The sequence below is a fragment of the Metopolophium dirhodum genome, chromosome 6, assembly GCF_019925205.1.
Source record: "Metopolophium dirhodum isolate CAU chromosome 6, ASM1992520v1, whole genome shotgun sequence".
Classification (NCBI taxonomy): Eukaryota; Metazoa; Arthropoda; class Insecta; order Hemiptera; family Aphididae; genus Metopolophium; species Metopolophium dirhodum.
The window spans coordinates 1,722,379-1,748,760 of record NC_083565.1 but is presented as its reverse complement, the minus strand read 5'-3'; the positions used below and the strand labels follow the sequence as shown (position 1 = coordinate 1,748,760).

The window sequence follows — 26,382 nt, the reverse complement described above, 5'->3', positions numbered from 1 at the left end:
GTTTTGATTATTAACGAACAAAATATTTCGTTTTTTAAAACTATGAAACACTCCCACGCACTTCCCCCCCTCCGCTAAACTTTTTTCGTATACGTTCCTGTTATCGTGTGCAATAATATGTGTGTAAACCTGTTTAGAAACCGTAAAGGCTTTTTTCCCGACCCATTTCACTATGGAATATCCATTCGATCCTCAAGAGTTGACCGTTTTCGCTTTACTTGGGTGAGTGTCTATATACATCGCCTTTGCGGCGTTACAGTGTATATTATGTCTATGCGTATGTGTACCTTACGCGCATTATATAATATAATATGAATGTAATACATAACGACATTATGCCGCGTTGTAGGGTAGTCTGTGGAATTATCGGAGCTGGTTACGTTTGGGCGCACAGGCAATACGTTTTGTTTATGAGACAGAGTAAAAGTATGAACTCTTTCCTACAGAAGAAGTAAGTGAGTATCATCACACGACCGTATTGTAACATTTGATATTTCACGTGCAAAATAGAAAAAATGTATTTTTATATTTATATTTGCCTGTTCATACATTATGTTATAGCCGTTTTTTATATCCGAGTCTCATCACGTTTCTCACGTTGACAATCACATTCCCATTAGGCACCGGTAAATATATTGCTGGTGAACTGAACGTACATGACCAAGTAAGAACAAATAATAATAATATAACCCATTGCAGCCTGCAGGCTTCATTTCGTATATAATAAATCTTTTGATTTTTTTTTTTTTTGTTTTTAGTTAACCGGGCTGTTTAGTAATTTTACATGGACAAAGAATGAGTTCACCATCGAGGAGGCAGAAATGATGAACCATTGGCGAACGGAAAACACCAACGTTTTCATATGTTTATCGGCTTACATAGCTTATAATGTAATATTATGAAAACATACCTAATTATACTTTTAACTTACCGCTTAATGAACAGTAATATAGTTTTCCTCCAGTTACTCAAGCAAGTTTGTTTTCAGTTTGTGTTCTCTATAATAGCATCGACCATTCCAATACCATCCGGTAGTTTCATTCCAGTGTTCAAAACCGGAGCCGCGTTCGGTCGAATAGTTGGTGAACTCATGCACTTGTGGTTCCCGAGCGGCGTTAGACACGGGAAATTCATAACGCCTATCATACCAGGTGAAAATTAATGAAACAATTTGAAAATGGCATAAATGAACAGTTTCCTATGTCAATAATATGTCTGTGAAATATAATATATTTAGGAGGTTATGCCGTAGTCGGAGCAGCAGCTTTTGCTGGGGCCGTTACACATTCCATATCAGTGTCTGTAATTGCTTTCGAAATGACGGGACAGATCACTCATATTGTACCAGTTATGGTATATTTAATCTTTAAAAATTGTGTTAACTAATCAACTATTACTATTACCTGCAGTTTAACTGATTAAACTTCATTATCAATTGATTAGATCGCCGTGTTAATATCAAACGCTGTAGCAGTATTATTACAACCTTCGCTATACGACAGTATTATACTAATAAAGAATCTACCGTACTTGCCAGATCTTCTCCCGTCCATATCGGGTACAATTATTTATTTAAATTGATTTTGTGAAATCAAAACTGTGTATCTAATAATATTTAACTTGTGTTTATAGGTATTTACAGTGTGTATGTAGAAGATTTTATGGTCAGAGATGTCAAGTACATTTGGTATAATATGAGTTACAGAGACCTGAAAAAAGTTCTGAGGGAAAATAAGGTTCTAAGAGTGTTCCCGTTAGTTGACAAACCAGGTAAAATCAAACTGTCGCTGTAAATAAATTTTATCGCAATACAATAATCAAGTTTATATAGGTTGTAATTATTATTAATTGTAATGTTTTATTTTAGACTCGATGATTTTATTGGGTTCGGTACCTCGGGTTGAATTAATAAAACTGATCGATAGACAAGTTGGTAAAGAAAGGCGGATGCAGGTAGTCGCTAAATGGCAGAAAGAAGCACAGGAGAGACTTGACGAGGTAGAAAGAAGAAGAAGGGAAAACAAAGAAAGGAGACCTTCCAGATTCGAAGTCACGCCGGCACCAGATAATCTACAAAGGAAGCATTCAATTAGTTCTCAATCACTTTCTACAAATCCCATGATTAAGGTATGTAATAACTAATAACTTTTACATAGTACATACTAAAACTTTTTTCATCATAAACATATCGGTACCGGGATCATATATAAACATATTGGTACAATGGTACCTATATATTATTACCACACGACACATGGACAAATAAAATAATTGTCGCCAACCTTACTCTAATAATATATTACTTGCTGTACAGTGCGTCTATATATGATTATGTCTTATTCTGGTTTACAGATATATTATAAGTTTGTAATAACGCAAAAACACGATAAATATAAAAACGACTCCTGTCGATAGTTGTATTAAAATCAGATGTTAAAATAGTAAAATTACGCTATTGCCTTCCTCCAGGTGTTCGGAGGGCTCTCGAGATCGTGTATTCGAGAATTAGATCAAACACACGGTACAATATAATTTTATTTAAAAAGCACATATATACTGTAATAACTGCAATCAATGCAAAATATTATATTAAATGCCTTACCTGATTCGCAGTTGTTTATGGATAATGTTGTAGGAGTTTTAGGTGACAGAAAGTAATACTTCAAATACACAAATTGAAATAAAGAACGCACTAATTATGGCTTATCATAAGAAGTCCAGATGTCGCTCGTTGAAATCGGTATTGAGAGGGTTGTTACTTAGGTGGCTGGTGCTCATGCACTGGTTTAAGGGACGACACGGATATGCCAACCAGAGAGTGGTAGGCGGTTTTCAAAGATTTTTGTACTTCCCCGAACTAGATTTCTCTTCAGTGGCAAAGACCTTTTGTCGGTGACAATGGTTTTATTGAGGATGGCCGATTTCTACGAACGACAGTCTGGCCGTTAATTATTATTCTGTAAGATTTTAGTTTATTTATTATAATGGTGTGTGAGCATATCATTACAAATTAATTTAATTTTAATAATTAATACGATCCTATAATCAGCAATAACAATTTTATCGATTTGCCCACCGACACTCTGATACCTAATACAAAATTTGATTTTAGGTGCAATGCAGTTCTTCATTGAAAGGTCATCCGAAAAAATCTATTTTAAAAAAGACAAATTCGTTCACTTTACATAACCTAACACCAATGATGACTCCGTCTGCGACACCGTATTCGACGATAACTGGAGCAGAAAGCCGGTAATTTATTATGATTAGGTATATTATGAGTAATGACTTTTAAATTTTATATACGAACATGAATATTGTATTCACTGGCATTTTAGACATTATAATAAATGTCTACAATATAATATATTTTATTATAATTGATACTTACGTTTTTGTTTATTTATTAAAAATAGTTTTTTCTCTGTATTATATTTTAATTGCAACGTTGATTATAGCATACGACTAGCGTTCGAAGCTATATTCCACAAATCTGCTACACTTCGAGATGCAAACCCAGAACAGCAGAGCTTGACAGATATTACGGACAAGGATAGGTCTTCGTCACAAATCATACAAGTGTCCAAAAAAGTTCAACTGGTAAATACAACATAACATATAGAAATATATTTGAAATCCTTATTTTTGTTGTCGAAATTCAGTGTACCTCACAAAATATTTTATTTGTTCATTTTCTCGCAGCCTAAGGAGAGGGTCATCGACATGTCACCGGAAGAGCAGAGCGAATGGGAACAAACGGAAATGGACAAGATTTTAGATTTTGGTTCCTGTCACATTGACCCGGCTCCGTTTCAGTTGGTCGAGAGGACGTCATTACTTAAGGTTCATTCGGTGTTTTCGTTGGTCGGTGTCAATCACGCATACGTCACTGCCATTGGCCGCCTGGTCGGCGTTGTCGGCTTAAAAGAAGTTAGTGTTGAAAACGCTCAGAACTATTGCAAAACATTTTTACACAAATAAAGAACTTAAAAAATACATTATTATTTTGTAATAGTTGAGAAAAGCCATAGAAGACACCAACTCGGGAACCAAACTTGGACACCACAAGACATCAGGCTTCCGCAGCGCTGCGATGGAATCACTGTTAAGTAATCGACAGATGGACGACGACTTTGACGTGTAGGTTCCATACTAGATACATTTTATAAAGGAGATTCAAAACTGACCGTTTTTTTTTTACGAAAACATAAGTACCTATCTTTTGATCATTACACGACACACACTGATAAGACTACAGACATCTATGCGTTCAAAAAATCAATAAACATATTAAAATTTGTTATTAAGTTTCTTTAATCGATCATCCACTTTTTAAAATGTTGAAATTATATCTTACTTCTATCTTCCTATTAAGTTGTACTTTAAAATGAAAAACAAAATGAACATATTTTAAACAGTGATTATATACGAAGAAAAAATCATAAAAAATTCAAATATGTTTTCAGATTTCTTATAGTATTACTAGGTTTGTATCGGACATCGGTACGTTGAACAAAAATTAGGTACCTACATGGTTTTTAGTGAAGAATAATATTACTCATCGACTACGGATTGGTGACATGATAGTGTGTTTGTTCGTGTGAAACCTCATTTACACTACAATTGCACACGCCACACACTTATAATGATCACCTATACTAGCACAGCACACACATCACACACTCACTGCACATTAAAAAATTGACTGAACTGAATCCCATTAAAATGGTTGGTATTGAATCTCCTTTGTGAAATATTATGTAAGGTATCGTAACTATGCATTAAATTTAAAAGTTAAAACCGTCTTACCGGTATTTTGATATGTTTTTTTTTTGTTTATGTTATATAATATGAAATATTATGAGTACCTATTGTTGTGTAATAAATACTTAAATATATAGGTATGTTGTAACTCTGTAAAATTATAAAATAGTTAATAGTTATAATATGTCTAACACGCTGGCACACTGTTTAAATAGGTACGTGTATGTACGTTTAATGTCTATATACTTGCCATTAATTTAACTTATGTTGTTGTATTAAACATTATTACATTAATCCTTCGTTTAAGGAGGCACAACCCCAACATATGTTTTCTCTGCCTAATTCGCGCATTATGCAGCAACAATGGTATTCTGCATATACTTCCACGACTAAATGGTTCAGTTTAAAAAATATGAACCTATTATACGCGTTTTATATGGATATTTTTTATGTATTGACCGGGACAGTAGCGTATCTAGCATTTTTTCACGAGGGGGGGGGATATAAATATTTTAATAGACATATTCAGTATACATGCATATACATATATTATAATATATTATATATATGTTGTATTGTATAACAAATTTGGTCTCGGGGGTAGGGTATGACCTCCCATACCACCCCCCCCCCCCCGTGTAGATACGCCACTGGGCCGGGATACATAATACACATAATATTATATGAGATTATTATTAATTGTATTTAAATAATAAGGTCATAGTAACACGGCGTTTGGGATAGGCAATATGAGTACATAGTGGTATGTCCATTTTCATGTAAAAACTATGATATTATTATATTAAGAGGATGCATTTGTTGTCCCAGTCTTTCACTAAGTATAATACAGCAAATTTTTATTCACTAGTTTCAGTCGTGTGCTGTTATTTTTATATTTATTTATTTATTTTATAATTCAACGGGTTAGCCCTTTGCCCCTTTCACAGTAGTTTTGAATGTGTTATTAATGACCAATAATGTATAGAATAAGTACAATTAGAGAATATAATAATTATTATGTAGAAACTAAGTAATATTGAAAAGTATATAAATATATAAGTATACAAATAATAAATATATAAAAACATAAAGAAAACATTGATTGATGAAGACTAATATTAAAATTATAATTTTTCTTTTAAAAATATAATTGACTTATGTTAAAGTATCACGAGTCGTATTGAAAAAATCTAAGGCGGTGGAGACTAAATTAGCAAGTTTCAGAGCTCTAACAAAGAATGAGTCATTACTTTATATGGACTTGAAGAATGGAATGGCATAAAAATCATGATTTATCGAGTATAGTAGGAGGGGACACGGAAATTGACCTGAGTTAAAAGCTCAGGGCTTACAATATTATAATTTAACAAGTCATATACGAACATGATATCAAATAATCGACGTCTTAGCTGGAGGGAATCTATGTTTACTAAATTTTGTACTGGCATAATAGTTTTTAGAAATGGGTAGGTTTTTCATATGGGCAATACAAAGATATAATGAAACATACATAACATATAATGAACACGTGGGCGGTGGGCGCAACTAGACCTCTAAAACGTGGGCTTCCATAATATTTAATATTTTAAAAACATAACATTTATGGTATTTCACTATAATAATGATAGTTAGACTTAAAAAACAAGGGGTGCTAAAGACACTTTTGCCCCCCCCCCCCTTAGTTGCACCAATGAATTATCAGAACAATAACTTGATGTGGAATAGGCAGGTGCCTAATTTAATTAGTACCTAGGTAATTACAACATTCCAAGAGCAAACTACGCACATGTAATAAAATTGCGTACACAACGCGTCGTCGTAGAAAAAAATATTTTTATTGAATACCTTATGGCTTATAATAATAAATTATAGTAGGTATGTTATTATTTTTTCATTTACATATAGATTTTATACAATTCGTAGATAATAATATAACATTGTGCCGTTTTTGGTTTTGTTATAAAAAAATCATGTGTGAAAGAGATTTATTAGAATACGTATTTAGTTTAATTTCAAAATTAATTAAATCAAAGGTAAAAAATCCCCAACAGTTTTCAAAAGAGTCAAGAAAAACGATTGAAAAATTAAGGAAAAACCGAGATTTTTACAAAACCCGTTTCCAAAAAAATCGATTTTGTTTCAAGTGTAACCCTAAAAAATGAAATTTTCATTAATATTAATATTAGCAATTTATTATACTACCTACTTCTTTTTTAGTAGCTATATTTTATGCATAAGTATGTCGTATTGTCGTTGAGTCGCTGAAGTTTTAAAATTTTTTTTATTCCACATTCATAGTATTTCGATCATTATTTACACTCACACATTTATTCATAAATGAATTGTACATAGAAATGTATTCATATTTTTTTTTCTCATCTAATAACTGTACAGTAAAAGTATTATTTTTCACAATAAGCAAAAATTAAGTGGTGGGTTAAGAAATATTAGAAATAATTTACATTTCAAACAGCTAGGCGGTTTGTGTGAAGGAGGCAGTGGTCATCCAATATCCATTGATGGAGCTTCATAACATTTTAATTTTATAAGAAACTAAACATCTTGAAAACATTACAAAATATATTAATAAAAAATACAGTTGAAATATTGGTATAATTCTGCTTACAAATATAGTTTAATTAAATAAATGCAAAATAATTAATGGAAAATGTATTATTAATTTTGGAAAAATAATAGGTATGTACCAATACGAAGTTACAAAATGTGATTTTATATTTTCAAATTAAAAATTCCTGTGATTGTCATGTGGCATAGATTTATATTTCAGGACAGGACAGGCAGCACACCTACCTTTCCTCGTCGACATCGATGATCGGAGCGAGAAACTATATTTAAAAAAATTAATACATTATTTATAAAAAATGCAACTTTTGAGTGCAATTACATATAAAAATGCTTATGTCTAGTCATTTTTACTCAAATATGCAAAAAAAAAATTTCTATCTAAGAATCTACTTATTATAATTCTGTCAATGAATTGAAGAATATCTGAATATACATTTACATACAATGGTCCTTATATCACTATCTACTTACCAATTATTAGAGAAAGAATTTTAACACAATTTCCTATTGATAGTAGCAAATGTGTTCAAAATTTCTTCTAGTAGTAATCTCCAAATAGAAGTTACTTTTTAAGTTACTCTGTTGGTCTTTTGTTTTGAAGTTTTAAAAAATTGTATTTTTTAAATAGTTTGCTTTAAATATCATAGTCGTAGTATGAACATAGAAGCTAAACCAACCGGGACCAGATACCTTTTAACTTCCAACAATTTGTAATTTCTTCACAAAATTGTCTTATATGTTCTCACATTTTTAAATGACTCAATTGACACTATTAATAATGATTAAATAGTGGAGCTGCGACTCCACTAGATACTTATTGGGGTATCTGTACATACTAAAAAATATAATCGTTCTTTACTTATTTTTTGTCACATCACAATCTATCCTTCTCGCTTACTGATTCTATCCACGATTCTTTATTTTTCTACACTTTTACCTATTCCATAGAGTATACACCCGTGTTAATTCACAATTTTTATTTGTCAATTAAGTATTTAACTCAATCCGTGGTCAGTAAACGAGTTATGGCTTTTACTAATAAATGTAACAACTTTTTTACTTTTAACTAAATGGCACCTTGATTACCTACACTGAAGTTTAATGCACCAAATATATAACTTCAAATGTGGACATTAAATTGTTAATTTGTTTTAACTTACTAGTTAATAAAGTTTCTAATTAACTTAACATAATTTTTTTTTATAATAATTAATCATGCTATATACAACAAAAATTTAATCTAATTCCTCAAATTAATATTTAGTTGACTTAATGAGTAAATGTTAACTAAAATGTAATATGCCTAAGCTACAACAATTAGTGAGCAATTAATAGGAATATTAAGATGCATATTTTAAAATAAAAAATAAGTTGCAAATCACTTCATCACTTGTTGTCTATGCATGACCTAGGTGGTAATTAAAACCAATAAATTAACTTTCTTTTACTGAATGAATGTAATATTTTATTCCATATTGATTATTATTATAATAGTTATAATATTATATTCCATATTATTAAACTTTTTGGTTAAATATATTGTTTATTAACTATACCCATTTTTATTTTTTGAATGTCCACATAGTTAATGCTCAAAAGCATATAATAGTAAAATAGTACATAGGGAAAAAATGGTTAAATAGATGAAAATTAAAATATTGTCTGTTATAAAATTAACATTTATTTTGAAAATTGATTAAGTAAAACTACTCATTTAGAGGTTTTCAACTTGGTTTTAGTTGAACTCTTCTGGGATCGTAAAACTTTAACAACAATTTTCTGTTCTTCAACCAAAAACGCTCTGAGGATCCTGTAAAGTAAAAAAATTATATATTAAAAATATATTGTTTCTATAATATGGGTTTCCCCAACTTATGATCGCGAAAAAATTTTTAAATACTATATGAATACTACGTAACGGCTAACAATATAAATATCAGTATATAATTGGTCATTATATGAAGCACACACACAAAAATAGCATTAATTTTAAAATTGTGTATACAACAAATAATTCTAGTGGTGAAATAGGACAAGTTGCCAATATCTTTGCACCCAATTATAAAATGCGAGAAGAGTCTTATTCTTTGCTTATGGCTGCAGTTAAACATAATTATTACTTAAGTATTAATATGTTGTGAAATATAATAAAAATAAAATATAATTAAAAATGCTAACACTATTTTCAATATAAAATTAATGAAATGTACAGTACTATAAAAATGAGTATAACTACAATGAGCTTTTAAATTTATTATACTCAGAACTCATTGATGAAATGTTTATAAACATTTATGAAATGGTTGAAATATACAGGTTATTGCATATCGACTCGGATTGTTAATATCAGAAACAAAATGGCTGCGTAATGGGATATCACAAATATACATTTTTCTTATCATCAAAAATATGCTGACAATAGCTAACAAATTCAAAATCTAGTGCATATATGCTTGATTATTATTGGCTCCCTTAACACAGCCATTTTTATTTTTATCATCAAATATTTGATTGAGAAAGGGTATATATGCAATAACCTTTTTAACCATGAGTATATTAACTAACAAATTTAACTATAGAGAAATAATTTATATTATAACATTACAATTTGACAGATTTAGTGATTAATGTACAGCAACATGTAGCCTTAGATTAAAACTTATTAGTTCTAAGAGTGTTCAATGCTGTAATTACTTTAGGGAGTTTGTATCGATTAAATCACTAATGCTTTCATGATGCAACCTTCTTTACTCCCTTATGTTAGCACACTGTATGTTTTCTCTCTCTGGCCAACATGTGACAGACAAACCGCATTCATGAAAAACAATTTTTTGTGAATGCATTACGTTGCGCATTGGTTGGAAAGAGAAAACAAATATTGTGCTGACATCCTCTTTATGTAAATAATTAATATAAATATAATCAATTATTTTTTATATAATTATTAGGCACAACATTTTTATTTATATTTATAAATAAAAACAAAACATGGCTACAGTATACCAACAAAAAAATATGCCTAGATAGAAAGATAAATTCATCTTAATACAAGCCACAGAAGTAAGCATACATTTTAAAAATACATATTTTGATAAAATAAAATTAAAACTGAGAAACGTCATTATACTATAGACCCGGGGTCTCCAACCTACGGCCGGAATCCAGCACACCAATGGTTTTTCACTGAACCACCAAGCTTAATTTTTGAAAACAATATATTTATAATATTATTTTCAATTAGTTTTCATCGTTTTTAATTTATTGAATTAATTAGTTTTTTTATTTTGGTGTTATTCATATCAGCTTATAATAGTAATTTATACCTATATTATACTAATTACTAACACTAATAATAGAAAAACCAGTTATAAAATTTAAAAAAGTAGATAAACACAAACATTCATTTTTTTAAATAAATCTTATCTATTCTTCAATTTCTAAATTGATCTATTTCTCTAAAAATGTTGGCCCGGAATGTCAAAGCGTATCTCATTTTTGGCCTGCGTAAAAAAAATTTGGAGACCCCTGGCTATAGACAACTATAAGGATGATTAAGAATTGGGATGGATTTATTTTAGTCTGCCATTTGCACAAATTTGAATGGATATCAAAGATTTAAAAACTATGTAAGTCAAGTTATATCTAATTAGGGTTAAAAATTTAAAAATAATTTCAATATTAAGTCATGGATTGAGAAATAATCTTGGAAATGATCAATAAATAACATACTGAATGCTATTTAACTAGTTTTTTTTTTATTATTTCAACTAGATTACCTATATAGGATTCTAATACGATTGCACCACATATTTCATTTTAACAGCATCTTACACAAACACTTTTTTAATGTTATAAAGTATTGGTTTTTAAACCTAAGAAAAATATTTTGTCTTCAAAATATTAAGGACTGAAGTATGAATAAAAATCTTGGTAATTATACCTTATAACTTCATTAACAGAAGATATGTACCTAACGCATATTTTAAACTATGATTTATGTGGTATCTAATGCAAGATTGTCTACTATACAAATTAAAACCAAACCTGCTATTTAAATCAATTGATAACCCAACGTAATGATGAATAAGAAATAAATCAAAATGTTTTAACTAGACGCTATACGTACTTTTCACGGACACAGCTATGACATAAAACTCCTCCGTATGCTCGTTTTACAGACTTCTTACGCTTGCACATACGACTCTTCTCAATGGCCCTAGCCGGCTTGATACCGTGTAACTTGATTTTACAGTTACCGCACTTGGGTACACGCTTTGGCTTCTTCAAGTATTGATATACTAACCGTCCACCAGGAGTGCGTACCCTGAAACACACAAGATATTAAAAATGATGCACACGAAATAAAACGGACAGCAAAAAACAAAGTAAAACGAAACAAGTTCTCAAACCGATCGATAATGTTACTCACATATGCCTCCTGTTACTTTTGGTGTTGTAAGACAGTCGCCTCCTAAATACTACACTTTGACCCATGGTTGGTCCTGAAAGCAATTACAAAACAAACGTGAAAAATGGAATTCGAAATGCACAACAACGAGGGTTAGTTGTGCGAAATTATTTAGATCGAGTAGGATAAAAAAATTTACATTACCTTTTTTGTGCTAGTGACGGAGAAAAAGTAATGAACGGATCCACACACGATCACGATAACCAGTGTTCGATCGGCAGTCAACAAAACATTAACCAATAATGATAACGTGAGCGTGAGCATGGAAGAGACCGAAACGCCGTGGAAGAAAAACCCGCGAACGATGTAACTACTTCAAATTTCCCTTTTTTTTGTATACACGACTGTCGAACATAAAAAAAAAATAATTACACACAAAATATACGTCGATGCGCATAACACATATTTTACACATATTTTATGCAGGTGTGAGTGTGAGACATTGAGACAGGTGATTTGACATAACGAGTTGCAATTAATAACAACATAAAATTATTTTGCATAACAATTTGTTATTTGTTATTTTTATACCTTCATAACGGACCACATTAATTGAGTTATGTCCACCACTCACAAGGCCCTTTAGCCTTGTAACCGTCTGGTGTCATATTGATTACTGACATACCTACCAAAGTACCAAATACGTCCGGATAATAATTACATAAACATTAATCAGTAATCACTACTGTGATCTCTATCGTAATAAAGATAAAATTTAAAAACAATGAAATCATTATAAATAATATATCTTTCATCATCCCGAGTTGTGACCTTGACATTATTCAATTGAAAATACAATTGTTTTTGGATCACTTTCCTACTTTCAATTTTTTTTTTTGTTACAAAATTAACTTAATAGTATTGTTAGTTTATATTGTCAAATATTATTATATAAGGTTCATCCACTTTAGGGTGGCTTGACATTTATAATCATATTCATATTTAACTAGAAACTCATATGGTGAGAGGTCATTATCCGCCTTTATGTCAAATGATAATATTAAAAAGATTAAAGATACTAAATTTAAACAAATTTTACTTGAAGTCTAAAATTATAACTGGGTAATTAGATATTTTATAATTTATATTCAAGACTTAAACGCAGAAAAGATAAATGTAATCTAAGCAACAAAATCACAAAAACTAATAGAATCTTATTTGATTAACACCAAATGACTAGTAGATTATTAAACCCGTTTAAATTTATCAGCTTTTATGATTTATGTTTAAATACATTTTTATGATTTAATTTGCTCCTATTAAAAAGCTACCATCATTTTAAAGGACAAATAATAACTAATAGCTTATCTTAAAATTTAAATATGTACTCAATATAATTACAGTCATAAAAAATATATTTTTGCTAGTTTATAAAGTTTTATTTTTAAACTATACGAGTGGTTAAATAAACACATACACAATTGTAATTACTAATATATAATAAAGAATTTATTTAAAATAATTATATGTATATACAGGATGAGTAACCAAATGTTTGTAATGCTAATCATTTCTGAAATGGTAAAATAATTTGAAATATTTTTACACACAGAATTAGCACACCTACACATTTAGCTATAAATATCTTATAAACAAGTCATAGTAAGCTTAATAAAAATAATAAGAAATCAAACAAAGGTTAATATTTTAGCAAAATTATAATATACATAGTATCTAACAATACATAAACATGTCATACTTATTATTCGCAATATAAAATAGTTTTTATACCACCATGTATGAGAAGCTTATATTATAAACATAATAAATAATAATATTGTTATTATTATTATTTTTTTTTTTCGATAAAATATAATATAATAATATTATATTAACCAATTTTTAATACATTTTATAACTTTTTTTAGGTCATTATGTATTCAAGGAGTGCATTTTGAAATGAACAATGAAAGAACAACCAGCCGACATTTCTCAAGTATGTTACACTCGTCCATAGACATTTTCATCGCTATACGCAATGTACAAGAAGTAATCTTCTTCGCGGTGATCCTATCAGAAAATAAAAACAAAAAAAAAACGATTTGGATGAATAAATGGCATTTAAGTATTGACCTTGGAAACACTCACATTATACAATGATCCCATTGTGGCACTGGTTGGTGGAATGACGTTGTTGACGAAAAAGAACAGGGCGTCTTCGGGACGTAAGTGGACGCGTTTTCTGATGAGGAAGTAGAATTGGCCGACCGTCAGGTCGGAGGGTACCAGGTACTTTTTCTTGTCAAGCTCGCCGATACGCGATTTAGGTGCCTTCTCAACAATCACCTGTAAAATAATATTAAAACGTAATAAAATAATAAGACGACAACAACAACAGCAGGGACAACAACAATAACAAAGGCGGCAGCGGCGGGGGAATAAAACAGGAAAAATCCGACATTGACCTTTGCCTCTGTATAAATAAACAAGTCACGTCATGGACAATGGCCAACAACACTTCGGGGAAAGGAAAAAAACGAAAAGGTAAAAAATTTTTGGGACGTTTCACGAACTCCGAACCGCCTTCGATGTCGTCGTCGTCATCGTCGAACTCCGTCTTACCGGGACCCTATCAGGATACTTCTTCCGGATTTTCTCGCCCTCAGTCTTCCTTTTCTCGAAAACGTTGTCTTCTTTGTACTGGAACTTCATTGTGTACCGCGGAACTATACGATTAAACGAACGATAGACGACCTGGCAAACGGGAACGGTCTGTATCGACTGACGAATTACGGAGGAACGGGAAACGAACAGCAGTGGTTCAAACGTAGTAGACGGACTACAGTAACAGTGGTAACAAATAACAATGACAATATACGTCGTTGGCTTCTGGCTGGCGGGGCGCGGGGTTTGTTGTTTTCGTTGAGCATGACAGTGCGGAGCGCGGGCGTCAGCTGACTGACGGCCGTACCAACCGTTCAGCCCCGGCGGTGGACGGCTGTGGACAGCCACTGTGGCCGGACGGGAGTACTTAGTTTGGCCTACGCACACCCGACGGGTGACCACCGGTCCTGACCTGAAAAGGCCCACGACGGCGATCCATCCGCTCGAACTCGTTAGCGTTTTAGGCGCTGCAATTGCTGGACCTGCGTGGGCCACCTCAGCTGATCGCCGTGGAAACTGCGACGATAATAACTAATAAGAGTATAATAAGACCCATCGGCCACTGCTTACTGCGCAGCAGTAGCGTCACCGTGGATGACGGCCGCCTTTGTTCCGCTGCTTGGCTGTGCAGCTGAGTAGCTGATGTCCGCGTTGACGTAGGTCCTTGTCGCGTAATCGCGCGATACGTAAATATAACTGTATGCCATTGTTTTGCCGATAAATGTTGCGTGACATTTGGCCACATCCACCAGGCCTGTCCGCTGTTCGTTTTCAGAAATATTTTTTGGAAAATTAAGCACCATAATGCATTTGTTTGGTAAAGCGGTTTTTCGTTTTTTTTTTGCAGCTCCGATATCCTCGAGTTGCTTTATCCAGTGACTACTAACCAGAGGTGTGCACGTACTTCATATTATTATTTAGTATTTACAAATTACAGTACCTGCAAACAAACAAATGAGGCCTTTGCTTCATAAAGATAAAAATAAACGTGTAATAATAAGTCGCAAAAATTAATGCCATTAAAACATACTATTTGTTGGTAAATGTTTATAAAAACAATATTTATTGCATTGAAACTTCTTTTAGGGCTTTTCTTACAATGTCCGGTTAAAGTTAACCGACACTTGGTCTATTAAATATATAACTTTAATATAATATCCATTTCTGAGACTAATTTTTGAAAAAGAAATTAAGTTTATAAAATAATATATTTAGTTCTTTTGGGCTGCAAAGTATGCAGACTATGCAGTAGCCCGCGTGTATGTCAATTGCATTGTTTCGTCAGACACAAGATTATAGTAATAAAATTACTAAATTAGTTATTATATACAATGTTTCTGATTCTACAGAAATAGATATTCGACATTTCGACGAGACGTGTAAAAAGTAAAAACGCCTCTGAAATCGACTAAACACTAAATAGTGAACTTAGTGAATATATTATTTATAATACATAATATGATTTATAATAAAGGTTTTAGACTAAAAAAATGTAAGTTAAATTTAAGTATTATAATGTTTTATCTATGTAGAAACTAGAAATTCAAGTAATTAGTGGACAATTTATGGGTTTTCCATCTGATTATACCATTGGTTCGAGTTATTCCCCCCAATAGATTGAAAATAAAACTTGAATTTTCTATTTGAACACATATTATAACAGTGTTTCGTATAATTTCATATTAGATACCTAATAGCTATTGTTTGTAAGTTACGTATTTTTTAAAGTTTAAGACGTGTTGTTTGACGTAGAACAACATACGCTTATCGCTCATATACCTAATATAAATAAAAAGTGTATCATTCATTTTTATCTCAATAACAGTTTTTTTTTTTTTATACAGTAAATCTTATGTAGATACGAAAATTAAATACAAAAGATACAATCATGAGAACTGAAAAAAAATTTAGTTTTAGAACTCCCCTGCACCAGGCTCACGTATTTCCTTCTATACGTATATAATATGTTATATCATTGATTATAAATATTAGTATGCGGTGATGGTGATGGTAACATTGAGGTAATCATCAATGATGACCGATGCAATGCATAATTTGATAGTAATTTAATCGTGTAAGTCCTTAAGTTATACCTATATGTCGTTGTGGCTATATATAAAGGAGAGCTGGCAAATGCTTCACACATTACATTTTTTAAAGATTTGTATTTTTAATTGATTGATGTTTCTCTATCAAAAATATTAACATTTTGATGGGCTTAAACACATTATTTAAGCTATAAGTGATAATTTTTTTTTAAATTTATATTCCCTCTTAATCATGGATGTATTTCTTGAACAAAAAATTAAGTATTTTAGACATTTTAGTACTTATAGGTACCTAGTATTAATAAATTTAAATAATAGGTAGTATCTTCTGAATTTCCTCCTGTTAAATCATATATAATTTAAAGATTTTTAATAATCTCTTTAGTCCTTGCATTATAATATGTACGTACAGATACGAGATACCTAACTATTTGTTTTTATTTGTATATAGGTATTAAAAGTGAAATGCTTGTTAATTACTAAAAATTCGTAAATCGTAATATTGTTTAAATGATAATAATTTTCGAATGTGTAAGTTTTCACGAGGAATCGAGGGGGGGGGGGCTACACTGCCGTCTGCCATTGGTAAATTATTTTTGCATTCCACAAAATTTTTTGAAATGACGCACGTGGACGCTTCAGTTATCTATCAAAAAATTCACCAGCCATAATTATAAATTAATCAAAAGTATTTCAAACGCGTCGGCCGAGTAACAAGGATACAATACAAACATCTGCAATATGACTGTAGACAAGTGATGTAGGTACCAAAGTTGTACCATACTATAGTATACAACCATTGGAACCATCATTATATTAATATAATATAGACGACGAAACATGATTCGACGACATCATGTAGCCACGCAATAAATATTACTTATTTAATATTATATGCGTATCGGTAGATGAAAGCAAATGGGCCATAAAAGCTAAAAAGTAAAAACATAATAATTATAAAATATCAATTACATGTAATATTATATATTAGCAGATTATCGAGATGTAAAATTATTCGCGCGTCAGACACTCTCACTACCGCTGCAGTCTCACAGACGTATACCTAGTACCTACTACAAAAAAAAATATTATTATTAGAAAATTATAGCAAAACTGTACGAGAGTCGACTACGAAAGATTATTGTGATGCCCCAGATAGTGATAAACACGAATATCATCACAGGATGGATATAATATAATATGAGAACCGCCGTATAACAAGCCACTAGTTAATAGTTGACAATAACTATAATAATAATAATTACGAATCGGTCGCCCGTGTCGATTTCGGCCAACCAATTACAATAATAAAAGACCCCTCATCGCATTTAAAATATAAATTGCGACTTCGCGCGGCACACGATACTAAAATAATATAGGTACTATATACTACTACATATGTACCTCCTAATTCCTATTCCACATTTTAAATTTTACAATAGGTACGATAATGTCTGACTATATTTTACATTATAATTTATAAGCAAAAGACAACAGTGTTAATATTTACTTTTATCATTAATAAAAATGATAGGTAAGGTATAACTTATAAGTTAGGTATATTATTATTATACACATACCTAGATAGCTAGCTAGTTTATTTTTTTTTCGGATGTAACCTTTGGATAGTATACCTGCCTAATACCAGTAATACCTTTGGGCTTTGACCTTTTCTATGATAGTGGGACAGATGATAGGCCAGCTTTAATGGTATATGGACACATACTAGTTGCGGACGAATTATTTAGGTCAGGAATTATAACATAACAATTGCGGACACGAGTTTCGTTGTCATAATACTAATTGCGTACAGAGCTTTTTTTTAATAAAAACCACGTTAGTTGTGGACACAAATATTTCCCTTCACCACTTTTTCAGGACTTAGGACAAGCTACCAAAAAAATTGCTAGGTGGGGTTAGAAATATTTGTGTCTTGCAAAAAAGCAATCGTTATTTTTAAAATGTTGTTGAATTATTTATTGTTTTAATTTTGTGGAAAAAATTGTTTATAAAATATTTATAGATTATCGTCATTATTTATCGTCATAGTTTTTATAGATCTTGTGGTAAAAATGTTTTTGAAACAGCCTGTATATCAAACAATAATTTCCCAACGTCCACGATCGCAATATCAAAAATAATAATAGGAAATTTCTTATCTTATATTTGTGTCCGCAATTCGTATGTTACCTTTTTAGATTTCGTCCGCAACTCACATGGTTTTTGTCACTTTGTCCGCAATTCGGAAACACCGAATGGTATTTGTAACGAAATTACAGCTTTAATCAAAAAAAAATGTGAGATATTCTCAGTCACAGATTAATTTCGTTACAAAGATCATGGGCCTATAAAATTGAATTGTGCAGTTTTTGAATTGTACATATCATTGCAATATATTATATATTATATATATATTATATTATATATTGCGATATATTGAAGTAATTGAACAATAGGTATTTTAAAAACAAATAAAAAATATTACATGCAATTTCAAAGAGTGTGTTTTTTATCATCTATTGGATTAGCATTATAGTCATCAAAGTTTGAAAACCATAGGTACAACTTTCAAAAAATATGCCATTATATTTTTTGAAAATACAAATTGCTTTCATTCATTCAAAATTGTTTTTTCCTCAATATTCTAAATAAATAATTCTACAAAATGAATTTTTAGAATTTTTAAGAAATTTTTTTTTAACTTTTAGTATTTTTTTCTTAGATTATTGTAAAATGTAGGCTATTTGTCATATACTCATATATTACATGCATCAATAAAATACTACACTACAATATCTGAATTATGTTTCGAATTAGAGCTACTGCAGACTTAATGACTTTCCAATTAATTAACATACTGTACATACTACCAGTGGCGCCGATCACCTAATTTATCTATGACATAATATGTGATATGTCATAGTATAATTTTAAGATGATGGAGAGGCATTGTAAGGTACTGAAGGGATTCCCGCCGAGGATCCAGAATTTACGTTAAAACGTATAAATAAATTATTGAACATTTCATTTTGTAGGTGCTTTCAGATTGCATCTGATTATGAAATTTAAAAAGGGGGATTATGAGCCCCTTGATTTTACGATGTCATAGCCCCCTTTGGGAAGTTCCGTACCTAGGAGGGGGAGGGGCGGAGGGCAAGTGGGTATCCTTGCCCCGGGGGCTGTTGGTATAAACTGCTCATGTGCTCTTAAGTTATGAAATATAAAAGTAATGAACATAAAATACGTATATTTATAGATATTTCCAAAAAATATTAATAGGTAATACAGTCATTAGTTGTTGTTTAACACGTTGAATACGAATACTCGGTGTAAACTCGTAGGTGGCGCTTAATTTTCATCAGAATAAATTAATTCAAAAAAATATTTTTCAGGAGTTGATGCACATAAATTGATTGGTTTTTTCGAAAATGTCGCTTATTCCAGCCCTGTATTCATAGAGGGACGTATTCCTGGGAAAGGAACGTTTTTGAAAATATCACTTTCTTTGCACTTAAAAATATACTGTTCACATTTTAACTATAACGTTCGTGGTCATTTTATTGTCACATTTTTTTTCAGTTGTACATAAATACATAATACTATAATCCAAAAAATCTTGTTGGGGAAAATTGTTAATATATTTTATATTGTTATAAGAATTCTTTCAAATACTTTCGAATAATATGCATTTAATTAGTTCAAGTATAATATTGACATATTCTGTACCTACCTACTAACCCACTGAACCATGTGTGTGCTCTATACATATATTTTAATTCTTTTGTGGGACATGAAACTACTAAACTAGACTATTGGATCATCAATCTCTTTCTAGTCCTTCTTATATAATTCTAAAATATGTATAAGCAGAGCTTAAAGTGGGAAAAAAATCCAGGGTAGACTAATGTCTCCATATAGTTTCAAGTGTTCCATATATAATTGTATGTAGGTACCTATAAAAGTATAATGTACAAAATCCTAATTTGTTAAAAGGGATGGTTTTTAACTACCATCAGAGGTAGGGAGAGTCCCTTTGTGTCCCACACACTTTAACCCCAGCAGGCTATATATAGGGTAGGTAGATACTTAGTAATGTAGTGAGTTATTGAGTGTACCCAGTTATTGCGTACAGATGGTATGTATGAAACAATGGTTCCAATAAAAATATTTGTAATATAGAAATACATAAACTTTTTGATTTACATTTAAATATTTTGTTTTGTGTTGACACCCGGCACACCCTATACCATGACCTATGTAAGGGCACTGTATTTACAAATTTCCTAGATTTTCAATGTTTCCTGCATATATATTTTATAAAAATCAATAAGAATATAAAGTTTTTTTTATTTTTTTTTTTATTATTAATAAGATGATGTACAAGGAGTCAAACAATTAAAAATAAAATTTGTTTTCGATCTTTAATCAGCATTGTCCTCTTCGTCATCATCTTCAGCATTATTGATCTATAACAAACATTTTACAAATTAATTGATTGGAAAATGATAGAAACTATTATAGACCAATTTAATCATCTCCAGATTGTAAATTTTCAATTTATAATGAGACAAGGTTACTCATAATTATGAAAATGCATTATAATTTTTAATGTATACATTTTAAAAATGTAAGAAAAAATGTACCAAACCCAAACTGTTCAAATTTGATTAATAAAACTTTCTTAGACACGAGTTAATTTAAGAGAACACCACAACCGCATTTTTTCTGACTCCATCTTACAAGTGTTTGCATAACATGGCATAGGTTAACATTGAGTTATTTTAAAAACTTAGTGCTCTACCTATTTATGAAACTTAATGGCTTAATAATAAGAACATTATATACGTTATTTATATACGTATGTCGGATTTTTACAATAACTAATTTTTTTAGCAAGTTTTGAGTATATACAATTGAATAGTGCCACTTAAAAATGTGTACAACATACTAAAAACTGAATTATTGTAGAAAAGAGATTCTAATTCTTAAGCTAACGAAACATCATGGTGTAAAATTGCCATATTAAACAGTTGCAAGATGAAGTCAACAAATACAGGCGTAGCATGCATAATGCCATAATACAGTATAGATTTTTATTCAATATTTCATTATTAATAGATTATTGTGATTATATTGAATATCAAACAGCTAATTTTACCTATAAGGTTTATTTTATATTATTTCAAATATAGAAGCCTGAGTAGAAAGTTATGTTAACATTATTCATACAATTTTAACAGTATGGTTAAATAAAATATAAATAGGAAGATACCTACAAGACTTTCATTATTAGGGCCAGTTATACCATCCTCGATTAAAATTAACCAGAATTTAATTGGCCGAATTCGCCCAGTTAAATATTGGTTATCAGCTAATTAAGCGTAATCAAAGTTTAACCATAGATGGTAAAACTGGCCCTTAGTATAATTACCGATATCAAATATAAAAGCCTTGGTTTATATATTATCATTTATCATTAATATTTAACTATATTTCACAAGTAAATTAGAAGAAACTAATATTATAAAAAAAATATAGTAATTAACGCCTAAGATAAACGGTATAAAATTATTAAAGAATAATACTAAAACGGGTTTATGAACCAGCATAGGTAAGTAAAAATATAATCTGTATGAATTTATGTTTGTTGTTGTAAATGAATGACCTATGACAAATTTGTAATATGGGTGCTGTTAAATTACACTGTATAGACAATATAAATATATACTATATTTTCTAATAAGTAATTTAACATCAAAAACCACTGTTATCATATAGTATTTATTGCACTTGTGTGTAATTTGTACAATATACATTGTTTTTACGTAGTGGTGTTTTTTTTACAAAAATTAATTTAAGAGTCTATATAGTGTCCGCATTGCAAAATATAGAAATTGATATTTTTACATTGAAAACATACTATTAATTAAGTGCAAAAAAAATAAAACAACAGCCGACCATTGAAATTCAGAGTTATGATGTATATGGATTTATAGTCATAACCAAGAACAACCAGTATTGTCATTTTTAAGGATGTACAAACGTAGAACATACCAAATTCATATTTAGCAGAATCCATTTTGGGTTGTTACTTTGAAAATTACAGTTAATTAACATATTTTAAAATTTAAAATCAAGAAATTATTTGTGTTTGTTCATCAATTTTTTTCTTAATTATATAATTTTTAAGTAATGAACTAATAACTATGAGAAGTATAAAAATGTACATCACTCATTAAAGTTAAAATTAAAAAAAGAAAAAAAGGCGGGCAAGTGAGTGTTGACCTGCTGTATAGTAGGTTACAGTCATAGATAGTGTTAGATTTGAATTCAATGACCTAATTTCATTGTATAAAAAAAAACGATTCTTAGCAAAGTCGGTCAGTGGTTGTTGACTGACTTACTAATATTAATTCAAAAATCGAACTTTAAATGCATAAAACAAAAATTTGTGCCTTTGTATTTTTAAACTGCTATTGTAACAATATATCAGGAGGAGCCTTGTAATCAATTTTCATGCTTTTCGGCCCAATAAATAAAATTTAATTGATATTTATAGAAAAAAAAACTAAAAATTGAATTTTAAATTGTCTGTAAAAACAAATCAAAATATTTTCAAAATTGTATTGTGTATAGAAAATAAGAATATAAACATTCAATGAAATTTTTTTATGTATCTAGTTATTCGTTTTTAAATTACAACAAAATCGCTAGAAACATGGGAAATCAAAATATTCAATCTTGAAAAAAAACAAACTTCAAATGCTTATAAAAATTTAATTTGACTTAAATGTAAATTTTTTTTTGGATCTTAGATTTAAAACAAAATTATGAAAATTTGCCAATTATTTTAACATTAATCATTAGAGTTATGCCAAAAATCAAACCTATGCTGCGTAAAAATTCCAGTTTTGAAAACTATTAGGAATTTTTACTTTTGATCTCCCAAAGTACCAACTAGATTCACTTTCCTACAAGAAATATACTGATGAAGAAAATCTATGCATTGGTGATAACACAAAAAAAAACCACATCATTGAACAATCAATATATTCATCGCTCCGCTCAGAATCTAAAGCTGCTACGATACATATAATATTCTCACTTTAAAATAATAGGTCTAGTTACTGGAATATTATATTTATAACTAACAACACAATTATTGTTCTAAGTTGTATGTTTGTAAAATGTCACACGCTCTAAATGTTAATCATTATTGTAACTAATATACAGCACAGATAATTTATTAATTGAATTAACTAACTTTACTTTCTTTATAACATAATTTTATTATAAATACTATCCAAATTAAATCAAAATTGTGTACCTGGAAGTATCTGAGTTCATAGCTGTCTGGTCCACTACGGACTACCCTCAACCAATCTCTCAAATTATTCTTCTTCAAGTATTTCTTTGTTAAATATTTTAAGTATCTGGAATTATAATACTACATTAAATAATGCTCAACTGTAAAAATATGTAAAAGACAATAATATGATTGTTTTACACACCTCTTGGTGAAAGGTACATCAGAATTGACAATAATTTTTGTTTTTGTCTTTTCTAAAGAGATAACATTACCAAAGTTATTTGTTTTTCCATTATACTTCATTCGTTCTTGGAGGAACTTTTCCTGTAAACGAACATTAATTTTATAATATAATAGTTATAAACAAAAAATCTTAATTATATACTTTGCTATATAATATAACTACTTTGTCCCACGAGCGATCATGCCGCGTGCCGACCAAAACTGATTCCTCCCACGCAACACCCAGCTATAGCCCCATGGGGAAATGATTTCAGTAGCTAAGCGTTGGGGGGGGGGGGGGGGGCACTGAACCGGCATGTTCTCTTATGGAACAGAGTATAGTAGTCAGTTTAATTTAGCCTTACAAAGTTAGTAACATCCATAATACTGTCTTCCACTGGATGAGTACAATCGATTGTCATCTTTCTAGTTTCCTTCTTCTTTTTCAAAGCAGTTCCTTTACCCCTCAATGTTGCCTTAGGTTTCTTCTGTACAGTGTTTGCTTTTTTAGTTAAAGCAATCTTTTTGGGTGCACCTGGTGCTTTCTTTAAGGTTGGAGCAGCTACTGTCTTCTTGACGGTTACGGCTGCAGTCAAAGGTTTTTTGGCTGGAGCAGCAGCAGTAGTAGCAGCAACTGTTTTTTTCTCAACTGGTTTCTGATCGGTAGTAGATTTCTTTTCAACTGCTTTCTTGGCAGCAGCAGCTGGAGTTTTCTTGGTAGCTTCGGATTCTTTTTTGGCAGCTTTAGCTGGTTCAGGTTTCTTTTCTGCTTTTACTGGTTCTTTCTTTTCTTTTTTGACGGCTTTAGGAACTTCTTCAGCCGGACGCTTAGCTGCCTTGGCCTTCGGTTCTTCCTTTACCTTTTTAGGATCTTCTTTCTTACCCTTGGTTGGCGGTGCTGCTTGTTGTTGAGCCTTCTTAGTTTGTTTTACTTCAGGCTCTTTAGCTTTCACTGGTTCTGCTTTTTTAGCTTTAGGATCAGCTTTGGCAGCTTTGGGTTTTTCCTTAGCTGGTTCAGCTTTAGCATTAGCCTTAGACGGTTGCTGTGGAGCAGGCTTCTTACTGTCCTGGCTTCCCTTTGGTGCAACCTTCTTAGGTGCAGGTGCCTTAAAAAAAGGTAATTTAAAATTTAAAATTTTGATTGCAAATAAATAATAATGAAAATAATTACAGTTTCTTTTTTAGGTTGTTCCTTAGCTGGTTTCTTTTCTTGGGCAGGTTGAGCTTTGGGAGCTTGTTGTTTGGTGTCCTTTTTCGGTTGTTGTTTTGGTTCGACTACCGGTTCAGGTTTCTTGGGCTGAGCCTTAGGTTCAGCTTTTGGCTTAGGTGCTTCCTGTTTGGCCTTGGCAGGTTGTTGAGCCTGCGGCTTTTTGGCCGCAGGCTTTTTTTCACCACCAGCGGCTTTTGGCTAAAAATTGAATCCTTATAATTATTTTGAAATAAGGTTATCATTTTAAGTTATTAATTATAATAAGTTTAAATTAAAAAAGATTATAATTTAACTAAAGACAGTACAAAAAGAACACATGCCCAGTACTAAACACGAGTACATGACAAACAGTCATAAATGAGACACAAGTACTTTAGTAGTTGTATCACAAATTACATTTACAATCTACAGAGAATATAAAATATAATAATAAACACTTTACCTGTTTTGCAGCGGGAGCCATTTGAAATTAGAATATTAACTAGAAATACAAAAATCTACAAATAATTCAACACTCGCTAAATAACGTGGTCGAGTATCACGAACAGAGAGTGAAAAGACGTGAAAATTAATCGTCGATAGATGTGATGGGGGCCGGGGATGCTTTGATGCTCATGGGAGAAAAAAAATATTTGTACATGGCATTCTAACCTGTAAATCATACAGTGAGTGTCGCAGTACAATAATTTTTTCACAGTCATTTTTTTTATCGCTTAAAACGCACGTGATCATTTTTGTAATCAATTTATATTATAATTATAACGAGATTCGAATTCCTCAAACAAATAATAATTTCATGTAATCACTAATCATGTCTAATACAGAACAGGACGTACGATCGTACGGAAAACAGTTTTACAAATGCCTTGAATAGTTGAATGCCTAGATGGGTAGATTAGTTACTGACTTAGTTGAATGTCTAGATTAGTAGCTTACCATTGCCGTATTTTTTATGAGGTATATTATGACAATTGACAATTGTGATTATAGAAAATAGATTAGATAATAATGATTAATGGCATTCACTTCACCAGTCACCTGCAAACGGATTAATGAATAATGATTGCCTTTCGGTGAGACCATAGAAGGTAGAACGGACCGTGGTTCTGAAATACCCACAGAAGTATAGAATGGACTTAAAAAAATTTCTATGCATCTGTAGGAATATCAT

General features: G+C 30.9%; 4 protein-coding genes across 9 annotated transcripts in view; 1 reads left to right on the top strand and 3 right to left on the bottom strand.

Moving 5' to 3' along the window:
• The window catches only part of LOC132946973 (chloride channel protein 2), a 30,111-nt gene extending 25,082 nt beyond the window's left edge, over window positions 1-5,029 (top strand). For all 6 annotated transcript variants that reach the window (XM_061017114.1, XM_061017117.1, XM_061017113.1 and 3 more), the window contains 13 exons: window positions 138-222; window positions 350-451; window positions 562-664; window positions 759-890; window positions 989-1,151; window positions 1,238-1,353; window positions 1,444-1,558; window positions 1,633-1,770; window positions 1,868-2,127; window positions 3,113-3,252; window positions 3,459-3,600; window positions 3,703-3,930; window positions 4,016-5,029. In XM_061017114.1, the coding sequence (XP_060873097.1) occupies window positions 138-222; window positions 350-451; window positions 562-664; window positions 759-890; window positions 989-1,151; window positions 1,238-1,353; window positions 1,444-1,558; window positions 1,633-1,770; window positions 1,868-2,127; window positions 3,113-3,252; window positions 3,459-3,600; window positions 3,703-3,930; window positions 4,016-4,144 (1,853 nt within the window). In that variant the 3' untranslated portion in view covers window positions 4,145-5,029. The remainder of the gene's footprint in view (window positions 1-137; window positions 223-349; window positions 452-561; window positions 665-758; window positions 891-988; window positions 1,152-1,237; window positions 1,354-1,443; window positions 1,559-1,632; window positions 1,771-1,867; window positions 2,128-3,112; window positions 3,253-3,458; window positions 3,601-3,702; window positions 3,931-4,015) is intronic.
• A 3,979-nt stretch (window positions 5,030-9,008) lies between these two features.
• On the bottom strand, window positions 9,009-12,049 carry LOC132946600 (large ribosomal subunit protein eL34). Its single transcript, XM_061016647.1, has 4 exons — window positions 11,963-12,049; window positions 11,780-11,852; window positions 11,477-11,674; window positions 9,009-9,160 (listed from the first exon to the last, which is right to left on the bottom strand). The coding sequence occupies exons 2-4, from the start codon at window positions 11,842-11,844 to the stop codon at window positions 9,061-9,063; spliced, it is 363 nt and encodes a 120-aa protein (XP_060872630.1). The 5' UTR covers window positions 11,845-11,852; window positions 11,963-12,049; the 3' UTR covers window positions 9,009-9,060.
• A 1,194-nt stretch (window positions 12,050-13,243) lies between these two features.
• On the bottom strand, window positions 13,244-14,630 carry LOC132946601 (gamma-aminobutyric acid receptor-associated protein). The gene is made up of 3 exons (XM_061016648.1): window positions 14,381-14,630; window positions 13,907-14,104; window positions 13,244-13,828 (listed from the first exon to the last, which is right to left on the bottom strand). The coding sequence occupies exons 1-3, from the start codon at window positions 14,468-14,470 to the stop codon at window positions 13,760-13,762; spliced, it is 357 nt and encodes a 118-aa protein (XP_060872631.1). The 5' UTR covers window positions 14,471-14,630; the 3' UTR covers window positions 13,244-13,759.
• Window positions 14,631-20,797: 6,167 nt separating this feature from the next.
• Window positions 20,798-25,814, bottom strand: LOC132946516 (large ribosomal subunit protein eL22-like). The gene is made up of 6 exons (XM_061016553.1): window positions 25,654-25,814; window positions 25,173-25,409; window positions 24,367-25,107; window positions 23,982-24,103; window positions 23,798-23,903; window positions 20,798-20,936 (listed from the first exon to the last, which is right to left on the bottom strand). Exons 1-6 carry the CDS (start codon window positions 25,672-25,674, stop codon window positions 20,892-20,894), a joined length of 1,272 nt encoding a protein of 423 aa, XP_060872536.1. The 5' UTR covers window positions 25,675-25,814; the 3' UTR covers window positions 20,798-20,891.
• Window positions 25,815-26,382: the final 568 nt, after the last annotated feature.

Excerpts from the sequence above, each read along its gene's own strand:
- LOC132946600 (XM_061016647.1), bottom strand. The coding sequence starts at position 11,844 with ATGGGTCAAAGTGTAGTATTTAGGAGGCGACTGTCTTACAACACCAAA. Across the intron at positions 11,675-11,779 it reads AAAAGTAACAGGAGGCATAT|GGTACGCACTCCTGGTGGAC; the intron begins GTGAGTAACATT and ends TGTGTGTTTCAG. Across the intron at positions 9,161-11,476 it reads CATAGCTGTGTCCGTGAAAA|GATCCTCAGAGCGTTTTTGG; the intron begins GTACGTATAGCG and ends TTTACTTTACAG.
- LOC132946601 (XM_061016648.1), bottom strand. The coding sequence starts at position 14,470 with ATGAAGTTCCAGTACAAAGAAGACAACGTTTTCGAGAAAAGGAAGACT. Across the intron at positions 14,105-14,380 it reads AGTATCCTGATAGGGTCCCG|GTGATTGTTGAGAAGGCACC; the intron begins GTAAGACGGAGT and ends ATTATTTTACAG. Across the intron at positions 13,829-13,906 it reads CAATGGGATCATTGTATAAT|GATCACCGCGAAGAAGATTA; the intron begins GTGAGTGTTTCC and ends ATTTTCTGATAG.
- LOC132946516 (XM_061016553.1), bottom strand. The coding sequence starts at position 25,674 with ATGGCTCCCGCTGCAAAACAG. Across the intron at positions 25,410-25,653 it reads TGGCTCCCGCTGCAAAACAG|CCAAAAGCCGCTGGTGGTGA; the intron begins GTAAAGTGTTTA and ends TTCAATTTTTAG. Across the intron at positions 24,104-24,366 it reads TTATGGATGTTACTAACTTT|GAAAAGTTCCTCCAAGAACG; the intron begins GTAAGGCTAAAT and ends GTTCGTTTACAG.